This window comes from Bufo bufo, chromosome 2, assembly GCF_905171765.1.
Source record: "Bufo bufo chromosome 2, aBufBuf1.1, whole genome shotgun sequence".
Taxonomy (NCBI): domain Eukaryota; kingdom Metazoa; phylum Chordata; class Amphibia; order Anura; family Bufonidae; genus Bufo; species Bufo bufo.
Genome location: NC_053390.1, coordinates 666,976,742 through 666,999,061, shown reverse-complemented (window position 1 = coordinate 666,999,061; position 22,320 = coordinate 666,976,742). Strand labels below are relative to the sequence as shown.

Here is a 22,320-nt window from a genome sequence, read left to right as displayed (position 1 = left end):
CCACAGTGCATCATACCTCTTATTGTGCCTCCAGTGATATTAATGCCCCCTATTGTGTATCTGGTAATAATAATGTTCCCACAGTGCACTCCAGTAATATCCCCACACTAGCCCCAGTGATGTCCCTATAAAGCCCACAGTAATGTCCCCTACTGCCCCCAGTATTGTTCTTCCACTGCACCCATTAATATCCCTATAGTGCCCCCAGTAATGTCTTTCCACTGCCCCCAATAATCCTCCTATAGTGACCCCAGTAATTTCCCCCCAGTCTTTACTAACTGGTAACAGGTCCCAGCACTGTCACTGTACAGTGGTCCCTCAAGATACAATATTAATTGGTTCCAGGACGACCATTGTATGTTGAAACCATTGTAAGTTGAGTAATCGGTTCCAAAGCCCCAAAATGTCATCCAAGATAAGAGAAAATGATTTAAGAAAAATAAGCGGATAATAAGACAGATAAAACAACTCCTTACGTATAATAGTCAGGAATAGCTGATAACTAGCAACTAATACAGCGATTTTACCAGAGAAGTGGCCTTGATTGTTGGATCTGAGTCTGAGGCATTGTATGTTCAGTCTAGTTTCAAGTTACGATGGGTCAGAAAAGACCATTGCATGTTAAAAATATTGTATCCTGAGGCCATTGTATCTTGAGGGATCACTGTACTTCATGCCGTGCCCCCGTCAGAGCGCTCATCACAGCAGCGTTCCATCCACTCGATCCGGCATCTATCAGGCCCCAGCGCTGCCCTACTAGTAGTATTCACAAAATAAGTAGGTAGACGGAGCCTAATATTGGTCATGCTCCGCCCACCCACGTCATACGTGAATACTGCTGTGATGAGCACTCTGACAGGTGCACGGTATGAAGTACAGTGACAGTGCCGTGCCCCGTTACATGTTATCCCAGCACCCTCCACGTCGGGCCCAGTCACGCCCTCTGTGACCGCAATTGTTACGCCCCTGGCAGCAAGCTACGCCATTTCTGTAACTCTCATTACTGAATAGCCGAGATATGAATACCCCTTTAAACTTGACAATGGCTCCTGTAAGCTATGGTCTTAGTGTGACGACAGCTTTATTTAGAACTATCACTGGTGACAGTGTGTATGGACACACTCTTATGACAAATAGTAACAAACATTTGTCAGCTTGCTCACCCATTTCCAGGTGGAATAACAGTGGAAAGACACAAAATATTAAATAAAGCAAGGTGGGATTCTATTTTATAGGGAATGCAATATCAGGAGAGCTGACAGATCCTTTATTTTAATAAAATAAATATATTCTCATAGTATCTTCATTTACAGACCAATAAACTGGTGACTGAGAGCAGACGAGGGAAATTTACTCCGCTTTCTTCTATTACTACTGCTCATATACTGGATATATTTGTGTCTGTATTTTCAATATATTTAGTTACTGTCTGTGTTTGCTCATCTTATCATGTTGTATTCAGAACACCGTAACAAAATCCTGAGAAGCTTACAACTGTGATAATTCCTTCATGTCCTTAAGTAGCGATGGGGAAAACTCTTCAATTCTGTTATTAGCCAAGTCTCTGTCAAAATAAAAAAATCACACATTAATATTAACTGAAATATGCGCTGTATCACTGTATTAAATCTAAACTATACAGTTATACAGGGTGGGCCATTTATATGGATACACCTTAATAAAATTGGAATGGTTAGTGATATTATCTTCCTGTTTGTGGCACATTAGTATATGTGAGGGGGGAAACTTTTCAAGATGGGTGGTGACCATGGCGGCCATTTTGAAGTCGGCCATTTTGAATCCAACTTTTGTTTTTTCAATAGGAAGAGGGTCATGTGACACATCAAACTTATTGGGAATTTCACAAGAAAAACAATGGTGTGCTTGGTTTTAACGTAACTTTATTCTTTCATGAGTTATTTACAAGTTTCTGACCACTTATAAAATGTGTTCAATGTGCTGCCCATTGTGTTGGATTGTCAATGCAACCCTCTTCTCCCACTCTTCACACACTGATAGCAACACCGCAGGAGAAATGCTAGCACAGGCTTCCAGTATCCGTAGTTTCAGGTGCTGCACATCTCATATCTTCACAGCATAGACAATTGCTTTCAGATGATACGAGATGTGCAGCACCTGAAACTACAGATACTGGAAGCCTGTGCTAGCATTTCTCCTGTGGTGTTGCTATCAGTGTGTGAAGAGTGGGAGAAGAGGGTTGCATTGACAATCCAACACAATGGGCAGCACATTGAACACATTTTATAAGTGGTCAGAAACTTGTAAATAACTCATGAAAGAATAAAGTTACGTTAAAACCAAGCACACCATTGTTTTTCTTGTGAAATTCCCAATAAGTTTGATGTGTCACATGACCCTCTTCCTGTTGAAAAAACAAAAGTTGGATTCAAAATGGCCGACTTCAAAATGGCTGCCATGGTCACCACCCATCTTGAAAAGTTTCCCCCCTCACATATACTAATGTGCCACAAACAGGAAGTTAATATCACCAACCATTCCCATTTTATTAAGGTGTATCCATATAAATGGCCCACCCTGTAGTTTTGAAAACCTTTCAAATGCAAGTATGTTATCAATTATATTTCACAAGACATCGGGAGTCATTTATTAAGCTGAAATATGCCTATATTAGGTGTATTTCAGGCACAGATGGCGGTGCAACAGTTAGGCCCCTTTCACACGGGCGAGTATTTCGCGCGGGTGCAATGCGTGAGTTGAACGCATTGCACCCGCACTGAATCCTGACCCATTCATTTCTATGGGGCTGTGCACATGAGCTGTGATTTTCATGCATCACTGATTGCGTGGAAATCGCAGCAAGCTCTATATTCAGCGTTTTTCACGTAGCGCAGGCCCCATAGAAGTGAATGGGGCCGCGTGAAAATCACAAGCATCCGCAAGCAAGTGCGGATGTGGTGCGATTTTCACGCATGGTTGCTAGGTGACGATCGGGCTGGGGACCCGATCTGTATTATTTTCCCTTATAACATGGTTATAAGGGAAAATAGTGATGGAGGGGTTAAAAAAAAAAGGATTAACTCACTTGATCGCGTAGTTGCGGATCTCTGTCTTCTTCTGTAATATTGAGCTGCCGGCTAAGGACCTGTAGTGACATCACATCACATGATCCAATCACATGGTCCCTCACCATGGTGATGAACCATGTGATTGGACCATGTGATGAGCACAGTGACATCATCAAAGGTCCTATTCCTGTGCACAGCAAAGAAGAAGACAGAAGAGATGCCGGCTGCGCGATCAAGTGGATTAAGGTGAGTTAAATTATTTTTTATTTTTTTTTAACCCCTCCAGCCCTATTTTACTAAGCATTCTGTATGAAGAATGCTATTATTTTCCCTTACAACCATGTTATAAGGGAAAATTATACAATCTACAGAACACCTAACCCAAACATGCCGATTTTTCTTACACATGTGCAAAACGCATTACAATGTTTTGCACTCGCGCGGAAAAATCGCATATGTTCCCGCAACGCGCCTGCCAGGGCCGTCTTTACCAAGGGGCAAAAGGGGCAGCTGCCCCGGGCCCAGTTGCTCCTGGGGGGCCCAAGGCAGCTGCCTCTTGAGCCCTGCTAGCCACTGCCCCGGGTGTCAAGCTGTCAGCTACACAGGGGTGCTGCCGTGCCTGCCTGCACTGAGTCCAGGTATCATGATCGTACTGTGTTAAAGTTGTGATCACTTCAGGACCTTAATGACATCATCACCATGTGACCAGTAACCTAGCAATTACTGGTCACATGGCTATGAGGTCATCACAGGTCCTACCAGGAGTGTTGCTGTGGAGCTTTTTTGTGTGAACATTACATCAGAAAAAGGTGACAGGGGATGATATGTTAATATACTGTAAACTACTGTATAGTGGTGGGCTGTATACTGTGTGGGGGCCTGTATACTGTGGGGGGCCTGTATATTGTGTGGGGGCCTGTATACTGTGGGGGGCCTCTATACTGTGTGGGGGCTGTATACTGTGTGGTGGGCTGTATACTGTGTGGTGGGCTGTATACTGTGTGGGGGCCTGTATACTGTGGGGGGGGGCTGTATACTGTGTGGTAGGCTGTATACTGTGTGGTGGGCTGTATACTGTGTGCGGGCCTGTATACTGTGGGGGGGGGGGTTGTATACTGTGTGGTGGGCTGTATACTGTGTGGGGGCCTGTATACTGTGGGGGGCTGTATACTGTGGGGGGGACTGTATACTGTGGAGGGGGGCTCTATACTGTGGAGGGGGGCTCTATACTGTGTGGTGGGCTGTATACTGTGTGGGGGCCTGTATACTGTGGGGGGCTGTATACTGTGTGGGGGCCTGTATACTGTGGGGGGGGCTCTATACTGTGTGGTGGGCTGTATACTGTGTGGTGGGCTGTATACTGTGTGGGGGCCTGTATACTGTGGGGGGGCTGTATACTGTGTGGTAGGCTGTATACTGTGTGGTGGGCTGTATACTGTGTGTGGGCCTGTATACTGTGGGGGGGGCTGTATACTGTGTGGTGGGCTGTATACTGTGTGGGGGCCTGTATACTGTGGGGGGGTGTATACTGTGTGGTAGGCTGTATACTGTGTGGTGGGCTGTATACTGTGTGCGGGCCTGTATACTGTGGGGGGGGGCTGTATACTGTGTGGTGGGCTGTATACTGTGTGGGGGCCTGTATACTGTGGGGGCCTGTATACTGTGGGGGGGTTGTATACTGTGTGGTGGGCTGTATACTGTGTGGGGGCCTGTATACTGTGTGGTGGGCTGTATACTGTGTGATAGGCTGTATACTGTGTGGTGGGCTGTATACTGTGTGGTGGTCTGTATACTGTGTGGGGGCCTGTATACTGTGGGGGAGCTGTATACTGTGTGGGGGCCTGTATACTGTGGGGGGGGGGGGGGCTGTATACTGTGTGGTGGGCTGTATACTGTGTGGTGGGCTGTATACTGTGTGGGGGCCTGTATACTGTGGGGGGGGGGCTGTATACTGTGTGGTAGGCTGTATACTGTGTGGTGGGCTGTATACTGTGTGCGGGCCTGTATACTGTGGGGGGGGGGGTTGTATACTGTGTGGTGGGCTGTATACTGTGTGGGGGCCTGTATACTGTGTGGTGGGCTGTATACTGTGTGATAGGCTGTATACTGTGTGGTGGGCTGTATACTGTGTGGGGGCCTGTATACTGTGGGGGAGCTGTATACTGTGTGGGGGCCTGTATACTGTGGGGGGGGGCTGTATACTGTGTGGTGGGCTGTATACTGTGTTGTGGGCTGTATACTGTGTGGGGGCCTGTATACTGTGGGGGGGGGCTGTATACTGTGTGGTAGGCTGTATACTGTGTGGTGGGCTGTATACTGTGTGCGGGCCTGTATACTGTGGGGGGGGGGGCTGTATACTGTGTGGTGGGCTGTATACTGTGTGGGGGCCTGTATACTGTGGGGGGCTGTATACTGTGGGGGCTCTGTATACTGTGTGGGGGCCTGTATACTGTGGGGGGGGGGGCTGTATACTATGTGGTGGGCTGTATACTGTGGGGGCCTGTATACTGGGGGGGGGGGCTGTATACTGTGTGGTGGGCTGTATACTGTGTGGGGGCCTGTATACTATGTGGTGGGCTGTATACTGTGTGGTGGGCTGTATACTGTGTGGTGGGCTGTATACTGTGTGGGGGCCTGTATACTGTGGAAGGGGCTCTATACTGTGTGGTGGGCTGTATACTGTGTGGTGGGCTGTATACTGTGTGGGGGCCTGTATACTGTGGGGGGGGCTGTATACTGTGTGGTAGGCTGTATACTGTGTGGTGGGCTGTATACTGTGGGGGGGGGGGGGCTGTATACTGTGTGGTGGGCTGTATACTGTGTGGGGGCCTGTATACTGTGGGGGGGGGTGTATACTGTGTGGTAGGCTGTATACTGTGTGGTGGGCTGTATACTGTGTGCGGGCCTGTATACTGTGGGGGGGGGCTGTATACTGTGTGGTGGGCTGTATACTGTGTGGGGGCCTGTATACTGTGGGGGCCTGTATACTGTGTGGGGGTTGTATACTGTGTGGTGGGCTGTATACTGTGTGGGGGCCTGTATACTGTGTGGTGGGCTGTATACTGTGTGATAGGCTGTATACTGTGTGGTGGGCTGTATACTGTGTGGTGGTCTGTATACTGTGTGGGGGCCTGTATACTGTGGGGGAGCTGTATACTGTGTGGGGGCCTGTATACTGTGGGGGGGGGGGGGCTGTATACTGTGTGGTGGGCTGTATACTGTGTGGGGGCCTGTATACTGTGGGGGGGGGCTGTATACTGTGTGGTAGGCTGTATACTGTGTGGTGGGCTGTATACTGTGTGATAGGCTGTATACTGTGTGGTGGGCTGTATACTGTGTGGGGGCCTGTATACTGTGGGGGAGCTGTATACTGTGTGGGGGCCTGTATACTGTGGGGGGGGGCTGTATACTGTGTGGTGGGCTGTATACTGTGTTGTGGGCTGTATACTGTGTGGGGGCCTGTATACTGTGGGGGGGGGGGGCTGTATACTGTGTGGTAGGCTGTATACTGTGTGGTGGGCTGTATACTGTGTGCGGGCCTGTATACTGTGGGGGGGGGGGCTGTATACTGTGTGGTGGGCTGTATACTGTGTGGGGGCCTGTATACTGTGGGGGGCTGTATACTGTGGGGGCTCTGTATACTGTGTGGGGGCCTGTATACTGTGGGGGGGGGGGCTGTATACTATGTGGTGGGCTGTATACTGTGGGGGCCTGTATACTGGGGGGGGGGGCTGTATACTGTGTGGTGGGCTGTATACTGTGTGGGGGCCTGTATACTATGTGGTGGGCTGTATACTGTGTGGTGGGCTGTATACTGTGTGGTGGGCTGTATACTGTGTGGGGGCCTGTATACTGTGGAAGGGGCTCTATACTGTGTGGTGGGCTGTATACTGTGTGGTGGGCTGTATACTGTGTGGGGGCCTGTATACTGTGGGGGGGGCTGTATACTGTGTGGTAGGCTGTATACTGTGTGGTGGGCTGTATACTGTGGGGGGGGGGCTGTATACTGTGTGGTGGGCTGTATACTGTGTGGGGGCCTGTATACTGTGGGGGGGGGGTGTATACTGTGTGGTAGGCTGTATACTGTGTGGTGGGCTGTATACTGTGTGCGGGCCTGTATACTGTGGGGGGGGGCTGTATACTGTGTGGTGGGCTGTATACTGTGTGGGGGCCTGTATACTGTGGGGGCCTGTATACTGTGGGGGGGTTGTATACTGTGTGGTGGGCTGTATACTGTGTGGGGGCCTGTATACTGTGTGGTGGGCTGTATACTGTGTGATAGGCTGTATACTGTGTGGTGGGCTGTATACTGTGTGGTGGTCTGTATACTGTGTGGGGGCCTGTATACTGTGGGGGAGCTGTATACTGTGTGGGGGCCTGTATACTGTGGGGGGGGGGCTGTATACTGTGTGGTGGGCTGTATACTGTGTGGGGGCCTGTATACTGTGGGGGGGGGCTGTATACTGTGTGGTAGGCTGTATACTGTGTGGTGGGCTGTATACTGTGTGCGGGCCTGTATACTGTGGGGGGGGGGGGTTGTATACTGTGTGGTGGGCTGTATACTGTGTGGGGGCCTGTATACTGTGTGGTGGGCTGTATACTGTGTGGTAGGCTGTATACTGTGTGGTGGGCTGTATACTGTGTGGGGGCCTGTATACTGTGGGGGAGCTGTATACTGTGTGGGGGCCTGTATACTGTGGGGGGGGGCTGTATACTGTGTGGTGGGCTGTATACTGTGTGGTGGGCTGTATACTGTGTGGGGGCCTGTATACTGTGGGGGGGGGGGGCTGTATACTGTGTGGTAGGCTGTATACTGTGTGGTGGGCTGTATACTGTGTGCGGGCCTGTATACTGTGGGGGGGGGGGCTGTATACTGTGTGGGGGCCTGTATACTGTGGGGGGCTGTATACTGTGGGGGCTCTGTATACTGTGTGGGGGGCTGTATACTATGTGGTGGGCTGTATACTGTGGGGGCCTGTATACTGGGGGGGGGCTGTATACTGTGTGGTGGGCTGTATACTGTGTGGGGGCCTGTATACTATGTGGTGGGCTGTATACTGTGTGGTGGGCTGTATACTGTGTGGTGGGCTGTATACTGTGTGGTGGGCTGTATACTGTGTGGGGGCCTGTATACTGTGGGGGGGGGGGGCTCTATACTGTGTGGTGGGCTGTATACTATGTGGTGGGCTGTATACTGTGTGGGGGCCTGTATACTGTGGGGGGGGGGCTGTATACTGTGTGGTAGGCTGTATACTGTGTGGTGGGCTGTATACTGTGTGGGGGGCCTGTATAGTGTGGGGGCTGTATACTGTGTGGGGGCCTGTATACTGTGTGGGGGCCTGTATACTGTGGGGGGGGGGGGCTGTATACTGTGTGGTGGGCTGTATACTGTGTGGGGGCCTGTATACTGTGGGGGGGCTGTATACTGTGTGGTGGGCTGTATACTGTGTGGGGGCTGTATACTGTGTGGGGGGCCTGTATAGTGTGGGGGCTGTATACTGTGTGGGGGCCTGTATACTGTGTGGGGGCCTGTATACTGTGGGGGGGGGGGGGGGGCTGTATAGTGTGGGGGGGCCTGTATAGTGTGGGGGGGGCTGTATAGTGTGTGGGGGGCTGTATAGTGTGGGGGGCCTGTATAGTGTGGGGGGCTATACTGCTGTACTGTATACTGTGGGGGTCTGTATACTGTATATTGTGGGTGCGGTATAGTGTGGAGTGCTATACTGCTGTACTGTATTGTGTGGGGAGCTGTATCGTGTATAGTTTGGGGTGCTGTATACAGTGAGGTGTTGTATACTGTGAGGTGCTGTATACTGTGGGCTGCTATACTGCTCTACTATATACTGTGGGGTACTGTATAGTGTGGGGTGCTATACTGCTCTACTATATACTGTGGGGTACTGTATAGTGTGGGGTGCTATACTGCTCTACTATATACTGTGGGGTACTGTATAGTGTGGGGTACTAAACTGCATACTGTGTGGTGCTGTATACTATAGGGTGCTATACTGCATACTGTGGGTTGCTGTATACTATAGGGTGCTATACTGCATACTGTGGGTTGCTGTATACTATAGGGTGCTATACTGCATACTGTGGGGTGCTGGGGTGCACTGTAACACTAGGGTAAGCCGAGCCCTGGTTTCCTTCCTGCAGAGCGGTGCTCACTTCCAGCCTGAGCCCAGCTGCCCAGAGCACTGATCCTGACCCGCTGGAGTCTTCAGAACTGGATGTATTTACAGTCATTCACTGGACTCTACCAGATGTGTGGAATTTTTTTGTGTGTGTTGTGGTGGAGGGCGTGATTGCCTGCTAAGGTGTGGGAAGGCGGGATCCAGGGGGCCCAAGTAAATTTTTGCCCAGGGTCCAATCAATATTAAAGACGGCCCTGGCGCCTGCACCTTTTCTTGCAACGCCCGTGTGAAACCAGCCTTAGTTGCCCGCTATCTGGGACTTTTTGCCGCTCACGCCAGTTCTAAAATAGTGGGTGTGGTGTGGGCGAGGAATGTGATGGGCCAGCAGGCTGGTCTCATTCATCATTTTATACACCTGGTTTAAGCATAGAAAATGGTCTAAAATGTAAGCCAGCAAGTAAGCTGTCATGCATTTAGGACTGGCGCTGGATTCACCGAAGTTATGGAGAGGCCTGCGCCTCTTCATAACTTTGACGGATCCTCTGCCAACTATGAGGCTTTATTGAGACTGGCGTCAAAAATGCATCAAGCTGTCCCCAATAGGGCTCACAATGTATGTTCCCTATCCGTTTGGAATGCAGTAACACATCAAGGTGAAACAGGTAGTGATTTATTTAGCTCAAAGCAGCCCTACCAGGCCTTGTGCTTGGTTTCATAGTTTTGATCCTCATGACAGATTCTCCTTCTTGATTGACATACAGTATGACATGAGGAGGACTGCAAGTGAGGATTCAAGGTTTATTTTAAAGGGGTTGTCCCACAAAAAATATCATCAGTTATCAAACCAGCACATGCATCTGAATACTTTTGTAATTGCATGTAATAAAAAATTTAGCAAAGCCACTGAGTTATTTAATAAAATGTATCTGTATAGCGCCACATTCTTTTTTTTATTATTATTTCTTGGTTCAACTGCCTCCTGAGCTGTGATGGGGAGAGCACTCCAGCAGAATGGACACTCCCCCTGAGCTGTGATGGGGAGAGCACTCCAGCAGAATGGACACGCCCCCTGAGCTGTGATGGGGAGAGCACTCCAGCAGAATGGACACGCCCCCTGAGCTGTGATGGGGAGAGCACTCCAGCAGAATGGACACGCCCCCTGAGCTGTGATGGGGAGAGCACTCCAGCAGAATGGACACGCCCCCTGAGCTGCAGCAGTTAAAACACTCCCCTTGTGTTGTCAGCTTGATATAAATCTAGCAGAGCAGTGAATGTGGAGATCTCTGGATCCATGTAAGGTACAGGGCTGGTTCTAGCTTAGTTAGAAAGAGATTGTCATGTACTATATGATTTTAATTTTTTACATTACTCATGGGATAACCCTTTTAAAAGGGTTGGCCACTTTCTGGTTACTGTTGACCAATGTGTTTGTAACATGATTATATGGCACTTACTAATATAACCTTTGTTGAAATTCTGCACCATTTTCTATATTTTCTAAGGCATACTCCCGTGTTAACAAAGTCTTTTGTGCTGTCCACACAGAGGTCCTCTCCATAAGATGGCTGCTGATGGAGGACCATGTGACCAGGAATATCACCTCCATGTCATGTTCCTTCCATTTAGACACACTACACTTGTACTATACTCCCAACAGAACAAGTGCAGATGGCAGGTGCATTGTATTTGAAAGGAAGAGGCATCACATTGAGATGATTTGCCTGGTCACATGACCCTCCATCAGCAGCCATCTTATGGACAGGACCTCAGTGTGGACAGCACAAAAGACTTTAAACAATATAGTATGCCTTAGAAAATATAGAAAATGGTGCAGAATTTCAACAAAGGCTATATTAGTGAGTGTCATATAATAATCTTACAAATACATTGTTCAACAGTAACCAGAAAGTGGCCAACCCCTTTAAGTTTGAAAAAGGCTCACTCTGAGCTGAAACTGCACCAGCTTTGTATCACTGTTTTTCTGCTTACACCTGTGAACTCTTTTTCATTTGTATGGTGACACTTTCTTTTAGTTTTATACTTTCTTTTATACTTTGTACAACAGACTCTTTTTTAGGAGGTGACAGCAAAGGTTCTTCATCTTTAATTTACCCTTATGTCACCCTTTTCCTACAAGAATTACAGAGATAGTTTTTTGCAGAAGTCATATTTGGCCACGTTAAACATACACACATTGCAATTTTGAGGTGCCTGAACAGAAGTACAATAAAAGTATTTTAAATTTGCATCCAATAGCCCAGAAACTCTGATAGTCTGGCACTTTTTTTTCTTTGAAAATAATCTCAAATCTCAGAAGAAAAAGGCTGAACAGGACGGTCATTTGTAAAGCAACACATTTAGGTTGGAAAGTTATTATATGCTTTTTTTTCTATTCTATTTTGTTACAAACCCAACTAATCTACAATCCATCTTGTATCTGTCATTTGAATAATAGGGATCTGTGATTTCAGTATTCTGAATGGCAGCCATGGTAATTGCTGAGTTCTCTCCATTGTACACTAGACAACACATTTTATACTTTGTGGTCTTCTTAGTTAGGTAATTGATACCTACAGCTCATCCAGTCTAGAGAGTGATGAAAACGTGTTATCACTTATTGTGAGGATTTTATTCTTCCGCAAAACTCTGCAAATCAAGAATCAGACAGTTATTCACAATGGAAGCATATACCTACACAGCATGCACAAACCACATAGATACAAACTGCCCAGGGACTAACAATGGTTCATACTGGACCTCAGGGGCATATTGGGAACTTAAAGTGGCCATGGAAAAAAAATAAAAGTGGCCCCATGTTGTAGGTGTGTCCAAATTGACAGAAGGCGGGGCAACACACCGGTTCAGTAATACCATTGCACAATATACCGTCCCATCATAACCATATACCACAGTGCTGCACAATATATTGCCCCAAAAGCTGTCCTTCTGTGGTGGCCATTAATAGCTGCTATTTTCAGTCCAGCAGTTGAATTCAGGAGAGCATGTGTGGTCACTGGCTGGGTACATGAGTACCTGATTCTCACAGTGTTAATTACCCCTTAGAGCTCATTATGTAGATGATCAGAGGCAGAGAGAAGGACTTGGGCAGCCCCCTGGGCATCGGCCCACCATGAAATTTCCCTGTAAGGTCTATGGCCAATCCGACCCTGCAGGACCTGAAACATTCTTTCTGTTTAACATGGCAGACACTTTATTTAACTACCCTACCCTAAGGGCATGGCCACACATGCAAGTTTCCTTATGTAGTTTTGGAAGCCAGAATCCGGAGTGGATCATAAGAGTAGAGAAAGTATGAAGGAGGGATACGACTTCTCCTCTTTTTTGAATTCACTCCTGGTTTTGGCTTCCAAAACTTTATCTGGAAACCTGAACGTGTGGCCAGAAGTGATTGTATATAACTCATTAAACTCTGCAACTATGTAATAAAAGGCATTATCGTGATCAGTCTGGCAAATAGTAGTCAAGTGCAAAAGTCCTTAGGTACTTGTACCGCCAGTATTCACATAGGTTGTAAGATAAATTCTTAATATATTCTTAATAATATGAAATTAAAAGTAATCACTAAAAAAACTATATATAGGTATGATAAAATGACATTTTCATAATGATAAGTTGTAGAATGAATCTACATTCAGGGCTTTATATTAAAACTAATGTGATATTTTTAAAAAATGGTTCCAAATGTAATAATATATAAAGGTATTTACTAGTATTGTTTTTACTAGAATTAGGACCACAGTTATTTGTAGATTAATCCTTAAATTTCTCTTTATAGAGGTTGGAGCTGCATTTTCAGTCATACAGATAAATGTTAAAATGTCAACCTGCAGCCACTATTTGGGGAGTTCACTGAACGTACAGCCAGGTCCATAAATATTGGGACATTGACACAATTCTAACATTTTTGGCTCTGTACACCACCACAATGGATTTGAAATGAAACGAACAAGATGTTCTTTAACTGCATATTGTCAGATTTAATTTGAGGGTATTTACATCCAAATCAGGTGAACGGTGTAGGAATTACAACAGTTTGCATATGTGCCTCCCACTTGTTAAGGGACCAAAAGTAATGGGACAGAATAATAATCATAAATCAAACTTTCACTTTTTAATACTTGGTTGCAAATCCTTTGCAGTCAATTACAGCCTGAAGTCTAGAACGCATAGACATCACCAGACGCTGGGTTTCATCCCTGGTGATGCTCTGCCAGGCCTCTACTGCAACTGTCCAGTTCCTGCTTGTTCTTGGGGCATTTTCCCTTTAGTTTTGTCTTCAGCAAGTGAAATGCATGCTCAATCAGATTCAGGTCAGGTGATTGACTTGGCCATTGCATACCATTCCACTTTTTTCCCTTTAAAAAACTCTATGGTTGCTTTTACAGTATGCTTTGGGTCATTGTCCATCTCCACTGTGAAGCGTCGTCCAATGAGTTCTGAAGCATTTGGCTGAATATGAGCAGATAATATTGCCCAAAACACTTCAGAATTCATCCTGCTGCTTTTGTCGCCAGTCACATCATCAATAAATACAAGAGAACCAGTTCCATTGGCAGCCATACATTCCCACGCCATGACACTACCACCACCATGCTTCACTGCTGAGGTGGTATGCTTAGGATCATGAGCAGTTCCTTTCCTTCTCCATACTCTTCTCTTCCTATCACTCTGGTACAAGTTGATCTTGGTCTCATCTGTCCATATGATGTTGTTCCAGAACTGTGAAGGCTTTTTTAGATGTCGTTTGGCAAACTCTAATCTGGCCTTCCTGTTTTTGAGGCTCACCAATGGTTTACATCTTGTGGTGAACCCTCTGTATTCACTCTGGTGAAGTCTTCTCTTGATTGTTGACTTTGACACACCTACCTCCTGGAGAGTGTTCTTGATCTGGCCAACTGTTGTGAAGGGCGTTTTCTTCGCCAGGGAAAGAATTCTTCCATCATCCATCTCAGTTGTTTTCCGTGGTCTTCCGGGTCTTTTGGTGTTGCTGAGCTCAACGGTGCGTTCCTTCTTTTTAAGAATGTTCCAAACAGTTGTTTTGGCCAAGCCTAAAGTTTTTGCTATCTCTCTGATGGGTTTGTTTTGTTTTTTCAGCCTAATGATGGCTTGCTTCGCTGATAGTGACAGCTCTTTGGATCTCATCTTGAGAGTTGACAGCAACAGATTCCTAATGCAAATAGCACACTTGAAATTAACTCTGGACCTTTTATCTACTCATTGTAATTGGGATAATGAGGGAATAACACACACCCCCTGCCATGGAACAGCTGAGAAGCCAATTGTCCCATTACTTTTGGTCCCTTAACAAGTGGGAGGCACATATGCAAACTGTTGTAATTCCTACACCGTTCACCTGATTTGGATGTAAATACCCTCAAATTAAAGCTGACAGTCTGCAATTAAAACACATCTTGTTAGTTTCATTTCAAATCCATTGTGGTGGTGTATAGAGCCAAAAATGTTAGAATTGTGTTGATGTCCCAATATTTATGGACCTGACTGTAGACTTATACATCTTGATAGCATGGTTACAATGTTACAACCCCTCATGGGTGTAAGGGACCAAATTCTGCTGCCCTCAACATGTGGGTTCCAGCAGTCTTGAGCAGATATGTACTCCATATCAATTCCATATGTCAGAAATCTCTCACGTGGGAAAACCTTTTTAACTGGCTGTGTGATCTAACCCTTTGGCTGAGTGAACTAACCTTATAGCTGAATGAATGGAAGCAAGGGAGCTATGGATCAGAAAAAAAAAGCTCTGAGCCCAAGAAAGATATATTGTGAAATTACAGAGTTTTGGATAGAGATTGATTGCAGTTTTCAGCCTTTTATTCTACGTTTGTGTCTCCCACACTTTGTTCCTCACTTTCCAAAATGAAAATGAAAAATGTTTGCACAATTATTTTTAAAATCTAGAGATCCATAAATTACATTGCCACTGCAGCTGTTTCATTTTTAGGATGTTGCTCATTATTTCTGTTGTATTACTGTTACTAGTTTCCACAATGTAAATACAATAATTGTGTTGCGGGCACAGTATGATGCAACATGCATCTATATCAAGCATGAAATGCTTCCAACATTTGTTAAGGTGTAGGTTGTGTCCAGAGATACCTGACTGCAATGTAATAACACTGTTTGTTTTACCTCCATTATGCATTGATTTAATGAAACGCCAAAGTAAATACTTACAGAACAGTTAAAGTAGTACAGGAACTGAACGTTGTGTTCCTTAAGGTAGGAATATAATTGCCTTCAAAATCTCTATAAAATTAAAGCCACAATAAACTTTATGAGACAAACAAGGCAAGTCAAGAATCAGGAAAAATGGCTAAGGGCTCTTTCACACTTGCGTTGTCCGGATCCGTTGTGTACTCCATTTGCCGGAAGTGCCCGCCGGATCCGTAACACCGCAAGTGAACTGAAAGCATTTGAAGACTGATCCGTCTTCAAAATGCGTTCAGTGTTACTATGGCAGCCAGGACGCTATTAAAGTCCTGGTTGCCATAGTAGTAGTGGGGAGCGGGAAAGCAGTATACTTACTGTCCGTGCGGCTCCCGGGGCGCTCCAGAATGATGTCAGAGCGCCCCATGCGCATGGATGACGTGATCCATGCGATCACGTCATCCATGCGCATGGGGAGCCCTGACGTCACTCTGAAGCGCCCCGGGAGCCGCACGGATGGTAAGTATACTGCTCCCCCGCTCCCCACTACACTTTACCATGGCAAACAGGACTTTAGCGTCCCGGCAGCCATGGTAACCATTCAGAAAAAGCTAAACGTCGGATCCGGTAATGCGCCGAAACAACGTTTAGCTTAAGGCCGGATCCGGATTAATGCCTTTCAATGGGCATTAATTCCGGATCCGGCCTTGCGGCAAGTGTTCAGGATTTTTGGCCGGAGCAAAAAGCGCAGCATGCTGCAGTATTTTCTCCGGCCAAAAAACGTTCCGGTCCTGAACTGAAGACATCCTGATGCATCCTGAACGGATTTCTCTCCATTCAGAATGCATTGGGATAATCCTGATCAGGATTTTTCCGGCATAGAGCCCCGACGACGGAACTCTATGCCGGAAAAGAACAACGCAAGTGTGAAAGAGCCCTAGGACCATGTTCACATCTGCATTGGAGGCTCACTCAAAAATACAGGACAAGACATTGTAACATAGATATCAAATAAGGCAGGTTCTCACATCCCTTATAGTTCTGGGAGTCAATTGCTAACATGTCTTTTATACCACAAGCTGTAACTAGTCTTTTGTGTAACAAGGTATTTTAGTGTTTTTTAATTCCTTGTAATGTAGACGGTTAGTGGTACCAGGGGTTGCCGAAGCCTTAAGTAACTGTACACACGTACTACAGACTGAAGACCTTTAGGATGGGCCAGAAGCTAGAAAACAGCTAGGCATTTCTTTTATCATATTTTAGTAACCTTTTTATGTACTTAATTCTAAGCCTATTTATTCCAGGATCTCAGAATTCACGGTAAAACACTTTGTAAACTTCATACGCTGAGAATAATGAAACACAACATTTATGATTTCTTTCTTTTCTTCTGGTTTAAAAACATACTCACAACCAGTTCAGTTTTGGCATGTACTGACAAAGGGGTTTGTCTGGCAGCCGACCCAAGATGTTGTTCAGCATGACTCTGGAAAATAGAGACAATTATAACAATTTATCCTTCTAATGACTGTATTATAGATAATTGTCCTGGAGGAAGGTAGAATACAAATCCTTTGACCAACCATTGCCAACTTTGTCTCATGCACAATTTCCTTAGATCCATAATATATGATTCATTGCCCAATTAATTTTAACTCTTAATGCCATTTGTCATTAGATAGGCATCTAGCCCTTGTTTGGATGCTGCCATTATATCTCCCATTACTACCACTTTGGGGGGAGCGCATCATATAGTTCGTCTTTAACTGTAAAGAACCCTTTCCCATAGCAATGCTTGAATCACGTATCCTCCAAATGTATACAATGTTTCCTGGTCTTTAGTATTCTTTTGGGAATGGATACATTTATTTGGGTAACCACACATATTTATACATGTAAATGATATCACTCCTAAGGTGTCTTTTTCCTATTTGAACAAGCACAGTTCTTCTTTTCTCTCATTATAGGAGAGACCTCACATTTCATTTACAAATCTAGTCATGACCCTTACAATATCTTAACCAAGATGTGGACGTACAAGGGATTTACAGAAGGCCAGTAGATTTGGATCACAGGTTTTTATCTCTCTTTTTATTCACCACAAAATCATACTTGCTTTTGCAGCTGCTGCCGGACACTGAGTACTTCTGCTTAGCTTAAATAACCAATGCACACAAATACCTATCTTGCTCTGTTATTCTCAGTATGTGCAGTTATACCCAGGGCTTTTTTTCTCAGAGAAAAGGTGGTGGAACTCACCCCCCCTCCCCTGGCCACGCCCCTACCCAACCCTAGGACCGCCCCCCCTACCCGCCCCTAAGACCGCCCCCTACCCACCCCTAGGACCGCCCCCTCTACCCAACCCTAGGACCGCAAGTAAAATTTGGGGGGGGAGGGGGGGCTATAAAAGTCCAGCCCAGCAAAGAAACCCCCCAGATGGGGATGGCACTGGATCTTGTGATGGCACTGTTAATGGGGGGATCTGAGGATGGCACTGTTAAGGGGTGGAGGATCTGGGGATGGCATCCACAGATCCCCCATCCTATAACAGTGCCATCCACAGACCCCCCCCCCATCCTATAACAGTGCCATCCACAGACCCCCCCACCCCATAACAGTGCCATCCACAGACCCCCCACCCCATAACAGTGCCATCCACAGACCCCCCCGACCCCATAACAGTGCCATCCACAGACCCCCCCACCCCATAATAGTGCCATCCACACACCCCCCCCCACACCCCATAACAGTGCCATCCACACACCCCCCATGCCATAACAGTGCCATCCACAAACCCCCCCACCCCATAACAGTGCCATCCAGAGACCCCCCCACCCCATAACAGTGCCATCCACAGACACCCCCACCCCATAACAGTGCCATCCAGAGACCCCCCCACCCCATAACAGTGCCATCCACAAACCCCCCCACCCCATAACAGTGCCATCCACAGACACCCCCACCCCATAACAGTGCCATCCACAGACCCCCCCACCCCATAACAGTGCCATCCACAGACCCCCCCACCCCATAACAGTGCCATCCAGAGACCCCCCCACCCCATAACAGTGCCATCCACAAACCCCCCCACCCCATAACAGTGCCATCCACAGACACCCCCACCCCATAACAGTGCCATCCACAGACCCCCCCACCCCATAACAGTGCCATCCAGAGACCCCCCCCACCCCATAACAGTGCCATCCACAAACCCCCCCACCCCATAACAGTGCCATCCACAGACACCCCCACCCCATAACAGTGCCATCCACAGACCCCCCCACCCCATAACAGTGCCATCCATAGACCCCCCCCCCACCCCATAACAGTGCCATCCACAGACCCCCCCCCACCCCATAACAGTGCCATTCACAGACCCCCCCACCCCATAACAGTGCCATCCATATACCCCCCCCACCCCATAACAGTGTCATCCACAGACCCCCCATTGCCGCTCCAGTACAGTTATACAATGTGTAATGAAATGAATAATGATTCCTGCTGCCCCTCAGTAGTATAACATTCAATGTATTTGTACTCACAGCCGGCTACTGACATCGTAATCCAGGCCGGCCGGGCAGACGAGCGGCAGCGTCACTGACTGACGTCATGTGAGTGCGCCGCCTACTTTATGAATGAAGCAGGCGGCCCAGGCAGGTGACGTCAGTCAGTGACGCTGCCGCTCGTCTACCCGGCCGGCCTGGATTACGATGTCAGTAGCCGGCTGTGAGTACAAATACATTGAATGTTATACTACTGAGGGGCAGCAGGAATCATTATTCATTTAATTAAACATTTTATAAGTCTCTACTGGAGCTGCGGGGCCGGAGCACAGTGAACGCACCGGCCCCCAGCTCCTCCTCCCAGTCCCTCCCCGCTGATACATCGCAGCTTGCGATGTCAAAAGGTGGCGGAACGCCGTTCCAGTGCGTTCCGCCAGAAAAAAAGCCCTGGTTATACCATCACTGTTGTGCATCCCATTAAACTTTTCAGTATATCTAAAACTTTTATGTAATGTTTTATAGTCGAGCTGCGTTTTACATACTCTACAAAAATTTGTGTTATCATCAAAAACTGACACTTTACTTTCCAATCCACAAAGGTATGTTCAGCAAAAACTGCTACTATGTATACAATTAAATATAGTATTTTATTTTCATGGCTGAAAAAACTTAAACCTTACTAATAATGTCTGACCGTAAACAGGCTAAATGATCTATTTAATTATTCTGAGTTGATTTTTATTCTTTGCCTATCCATGTTGCTACAGAAATAGCCGGTAAATGATCTTCACTGTGTAGACCCTATTAAGGAGAATAGTATGCTTTATTTTACAGCAATGGGAACACTGGTTTTCTAATTAAAAATATCTGTATTTAAAGCAGCTGTGTCAGGTCTCCCAAGCTCCCTGAGGACAGCATAGGATGGGAGACTTGTCAAATCAGGGTAAAATACAGAACTAATCTAAATATCCAATTACTGACCTACCTGGAAGTTGGTCAAATGTGTTATGCTCTCAGTGGTCACTTTATTAGTATACGTGTTTTTTTTAAATTGTCATTAGAACAGCTTGAGTGTGGAAAAATTCTGGCTCATGTGTACTTGATAGCATCATATATTTACAGCAAATTTGTCCGAAGATCATCTCCTGTTCCACCACCGCAAATATGCTCCATTGGATTTAGTATCTGATGCCACTGCAGGCTGCTGAGTTGCTGTTTTATGTTTTTCTTTTAGTTTTTTAGCATTTAAGGTTCAGAAAGTATAGCATGCTTTACAGAACCTGTAAAAAAACTGATGACTAAACTGAAACAAATTGATTTTTACTTTGCATCTCACAGATAATAAAGGGATCCCTCAAGGGAAACCTTTTGTTACGCATCCTGCCACATAAGTGGTGACCATTGTTTATACACATGTTTAACAATTTTTTTTTAATCTAACATCAGAAGGTATAATTGTGTTACTTACAACAGTATCAGAGAATTTAATCCTTGGAATATATGAGGAGAGATCCGGTTAATTTTGTTGTTCTCAATGACCCTGTCAAAAATAGCAGGAAATACATTAAACATATGACACACAAAAAGTACGCTTAAATACTGTGTGCAGTTTGATCCTATGATTACATAATGGGGTTGTCCATGACATCAAGGCTTTGCTGAGCTTTCAAAGAACTTTTGATATGTCATAGCCACATATGAAAGGTATTTATCTGTGCGGTTCTGAGCACTGAGTTCCCACCGATCGCTAGAACGAGGAGAGAGAGGAGCTTGCATAGCTGGAGATGGAATAAAGACAAACCCAATAGATTTCCTAGTGAGCTTGTCTCCTGCAGTGAGGAGAGAGTGCACTATATGAGCTCTTCCCTCTCCTTGCAATTGGTAGGGTTCTCAACTTTTCACATGTAGCTAGGACATATCAAATCAGAGCAGCAGAGGTTAGTTGAGCTCTGCAGTCCCTTCATGCAAACGAAGAACAGTGCCAACCAAATTTCAATGGCCTACTTTAGGCCAGGTTATCAATATTTATGTCCTAGAAAGCCCCTTGTAGTAGAAAGTACATAAGCAGTTCAAATGTCTCATGCTGGGATGTCCAGAGAATCCAAATGTATCACATGTGTAACGGTCGCGTACACACACACACAGGGGGAGGGAAGTGACCACTGCGCTCCACCCTTACCCCTGGCCCTGCCTACTTGCCTCGCGAGTCCTAATGACAGGGGACAACTGGACGGCAATCCCTAACTTGGAATAAGTGCAGGGATGACAGACAGACAAACAACAGGACGTGAACGGACCGAGTCAATACCAGGAAAGCTACAAAGTACAAATGGAGCAAGCAGAGAATTGTCAGGAGAAGCTGGGGTCATAAATACCAGGAGAGACGTGAAGTACCAAAGGAGTCAGCAGAGGAACGTCAGGAGGAGGCCGGGGTCAGAATACCAGGATAGCAGCAAAGTACACAAGGAGCAGGCAGAGGATCGTCAGGAATTCAGCAGGAGGTAAGTACGCCAGGAAAGACCAAATCACAGGTGGAACCTAAATTAACAGGCAACCTGTAGCCAGCAGGCTGCCTGTATTTATAGTGGGGAGTGAGGGTCATGTGACGTGGCCAGCGTCACATGACCGACAGACCAACCAGTCGAGCACCGAGCAGACTAGGAGCAGGGAGCCACCCAGCTAGTAAAGCCGCCCTGGGAATGAGGTCAAACACAGATCCTCATTCCCAAAGCTAAGCAACAGGTCTGCGGGTAATGGGGGACCGAGTGCACCTTCGGAACCCCGTTACAGTACCCCCCCTTTTACGAGGGGCCACCGGACCCAAGACTTCAGGCGATGGCTTTTCAGGGTGTTCTAAATGAAATTTTCGAACAAGTCTAGGAGCATGAACCTCCCTGGCAGGTACCCAAGATCTCTCTTCAGGTCCATACCCCTTCCAGTGAATCAGGTACTGCAAGGAATTACGCACCTTCCTGACATCCACTATTTTAGACACCACATACTCGACAGCATCATTAACAAGAACCGGTGGAGGCGAGGCTTTTGATGGTACTACCGAATAATTTTAAGTAGAGACTTATGGAACACATTATGAATGTGGAATGACTCGGGCAGCTCCAACCTAAAAGATACCGGGTTAATCACCTCCGTGATCTTATATGGTCCAATAAAACGAGGAGCAAACTTTTTAGAATCTACCTTAAGAGAGAGATTCTTGGAGGACAACCATACCTTATCCCCAACCTGAAAATTTACCCCCCTTGAACGTCTACTATCGGCCTTGAGTTTCTGAGAACTTTGAGCCTTTTCTAAGTTCGATTAAACCTGGGCCCAAACTGTGCACAGTTCAGAGGAGAGCCTATCCGCCTCAGGGTTAGAGGAGGAGACAGATGACCCAGAATGAAAACGGGGATGTAAACCATGGTTACAAAAGAAAGGTGAAACCCC

General features: G+C 46.4%; 1 protein-coding gene across 1 annotated transcript in view; it reads right to left on the bottom strand.

Moving 5' to 3' along the window:
- RXFP1 (relaxin family peptide receptor 1) overlaps nucleotides 1-22,320 on the bottom strand; it is a 476,211-nt gene that overhangs the window by 50,929 nt on the left and 402,962 nt on the right. Inside the window, exons 8-12 of the mRNA XM_040418599.1 lie at nucleotides 20,342-20,413; nucleotides 16,782-16,856; nucleotides 15,398-15,469; nucleotides 11,756-11,827; nucleotides 1,493-1,564 (exon numbers count right to left, since the gene is read on the bottom strand). Of these exons, the coding sequence (XP_040274533.1) occupies nucleotides 1,493-1,564; nucleotides 11,756-11,827; nucleotides 15,398-15,469; nucleotides 16,782-16,856; nucleotides 20,342-20,413 (363 nt within the window). The remainder of the gene's footprint in view (nucleotides 1-1,492; nucleotides 1,565-11,755; nucleotides 11,828-15,397; nucleotides 15,470-16,781; nucleotides 16,857-20,341; nucleotides 20,414-22,320) is intronic.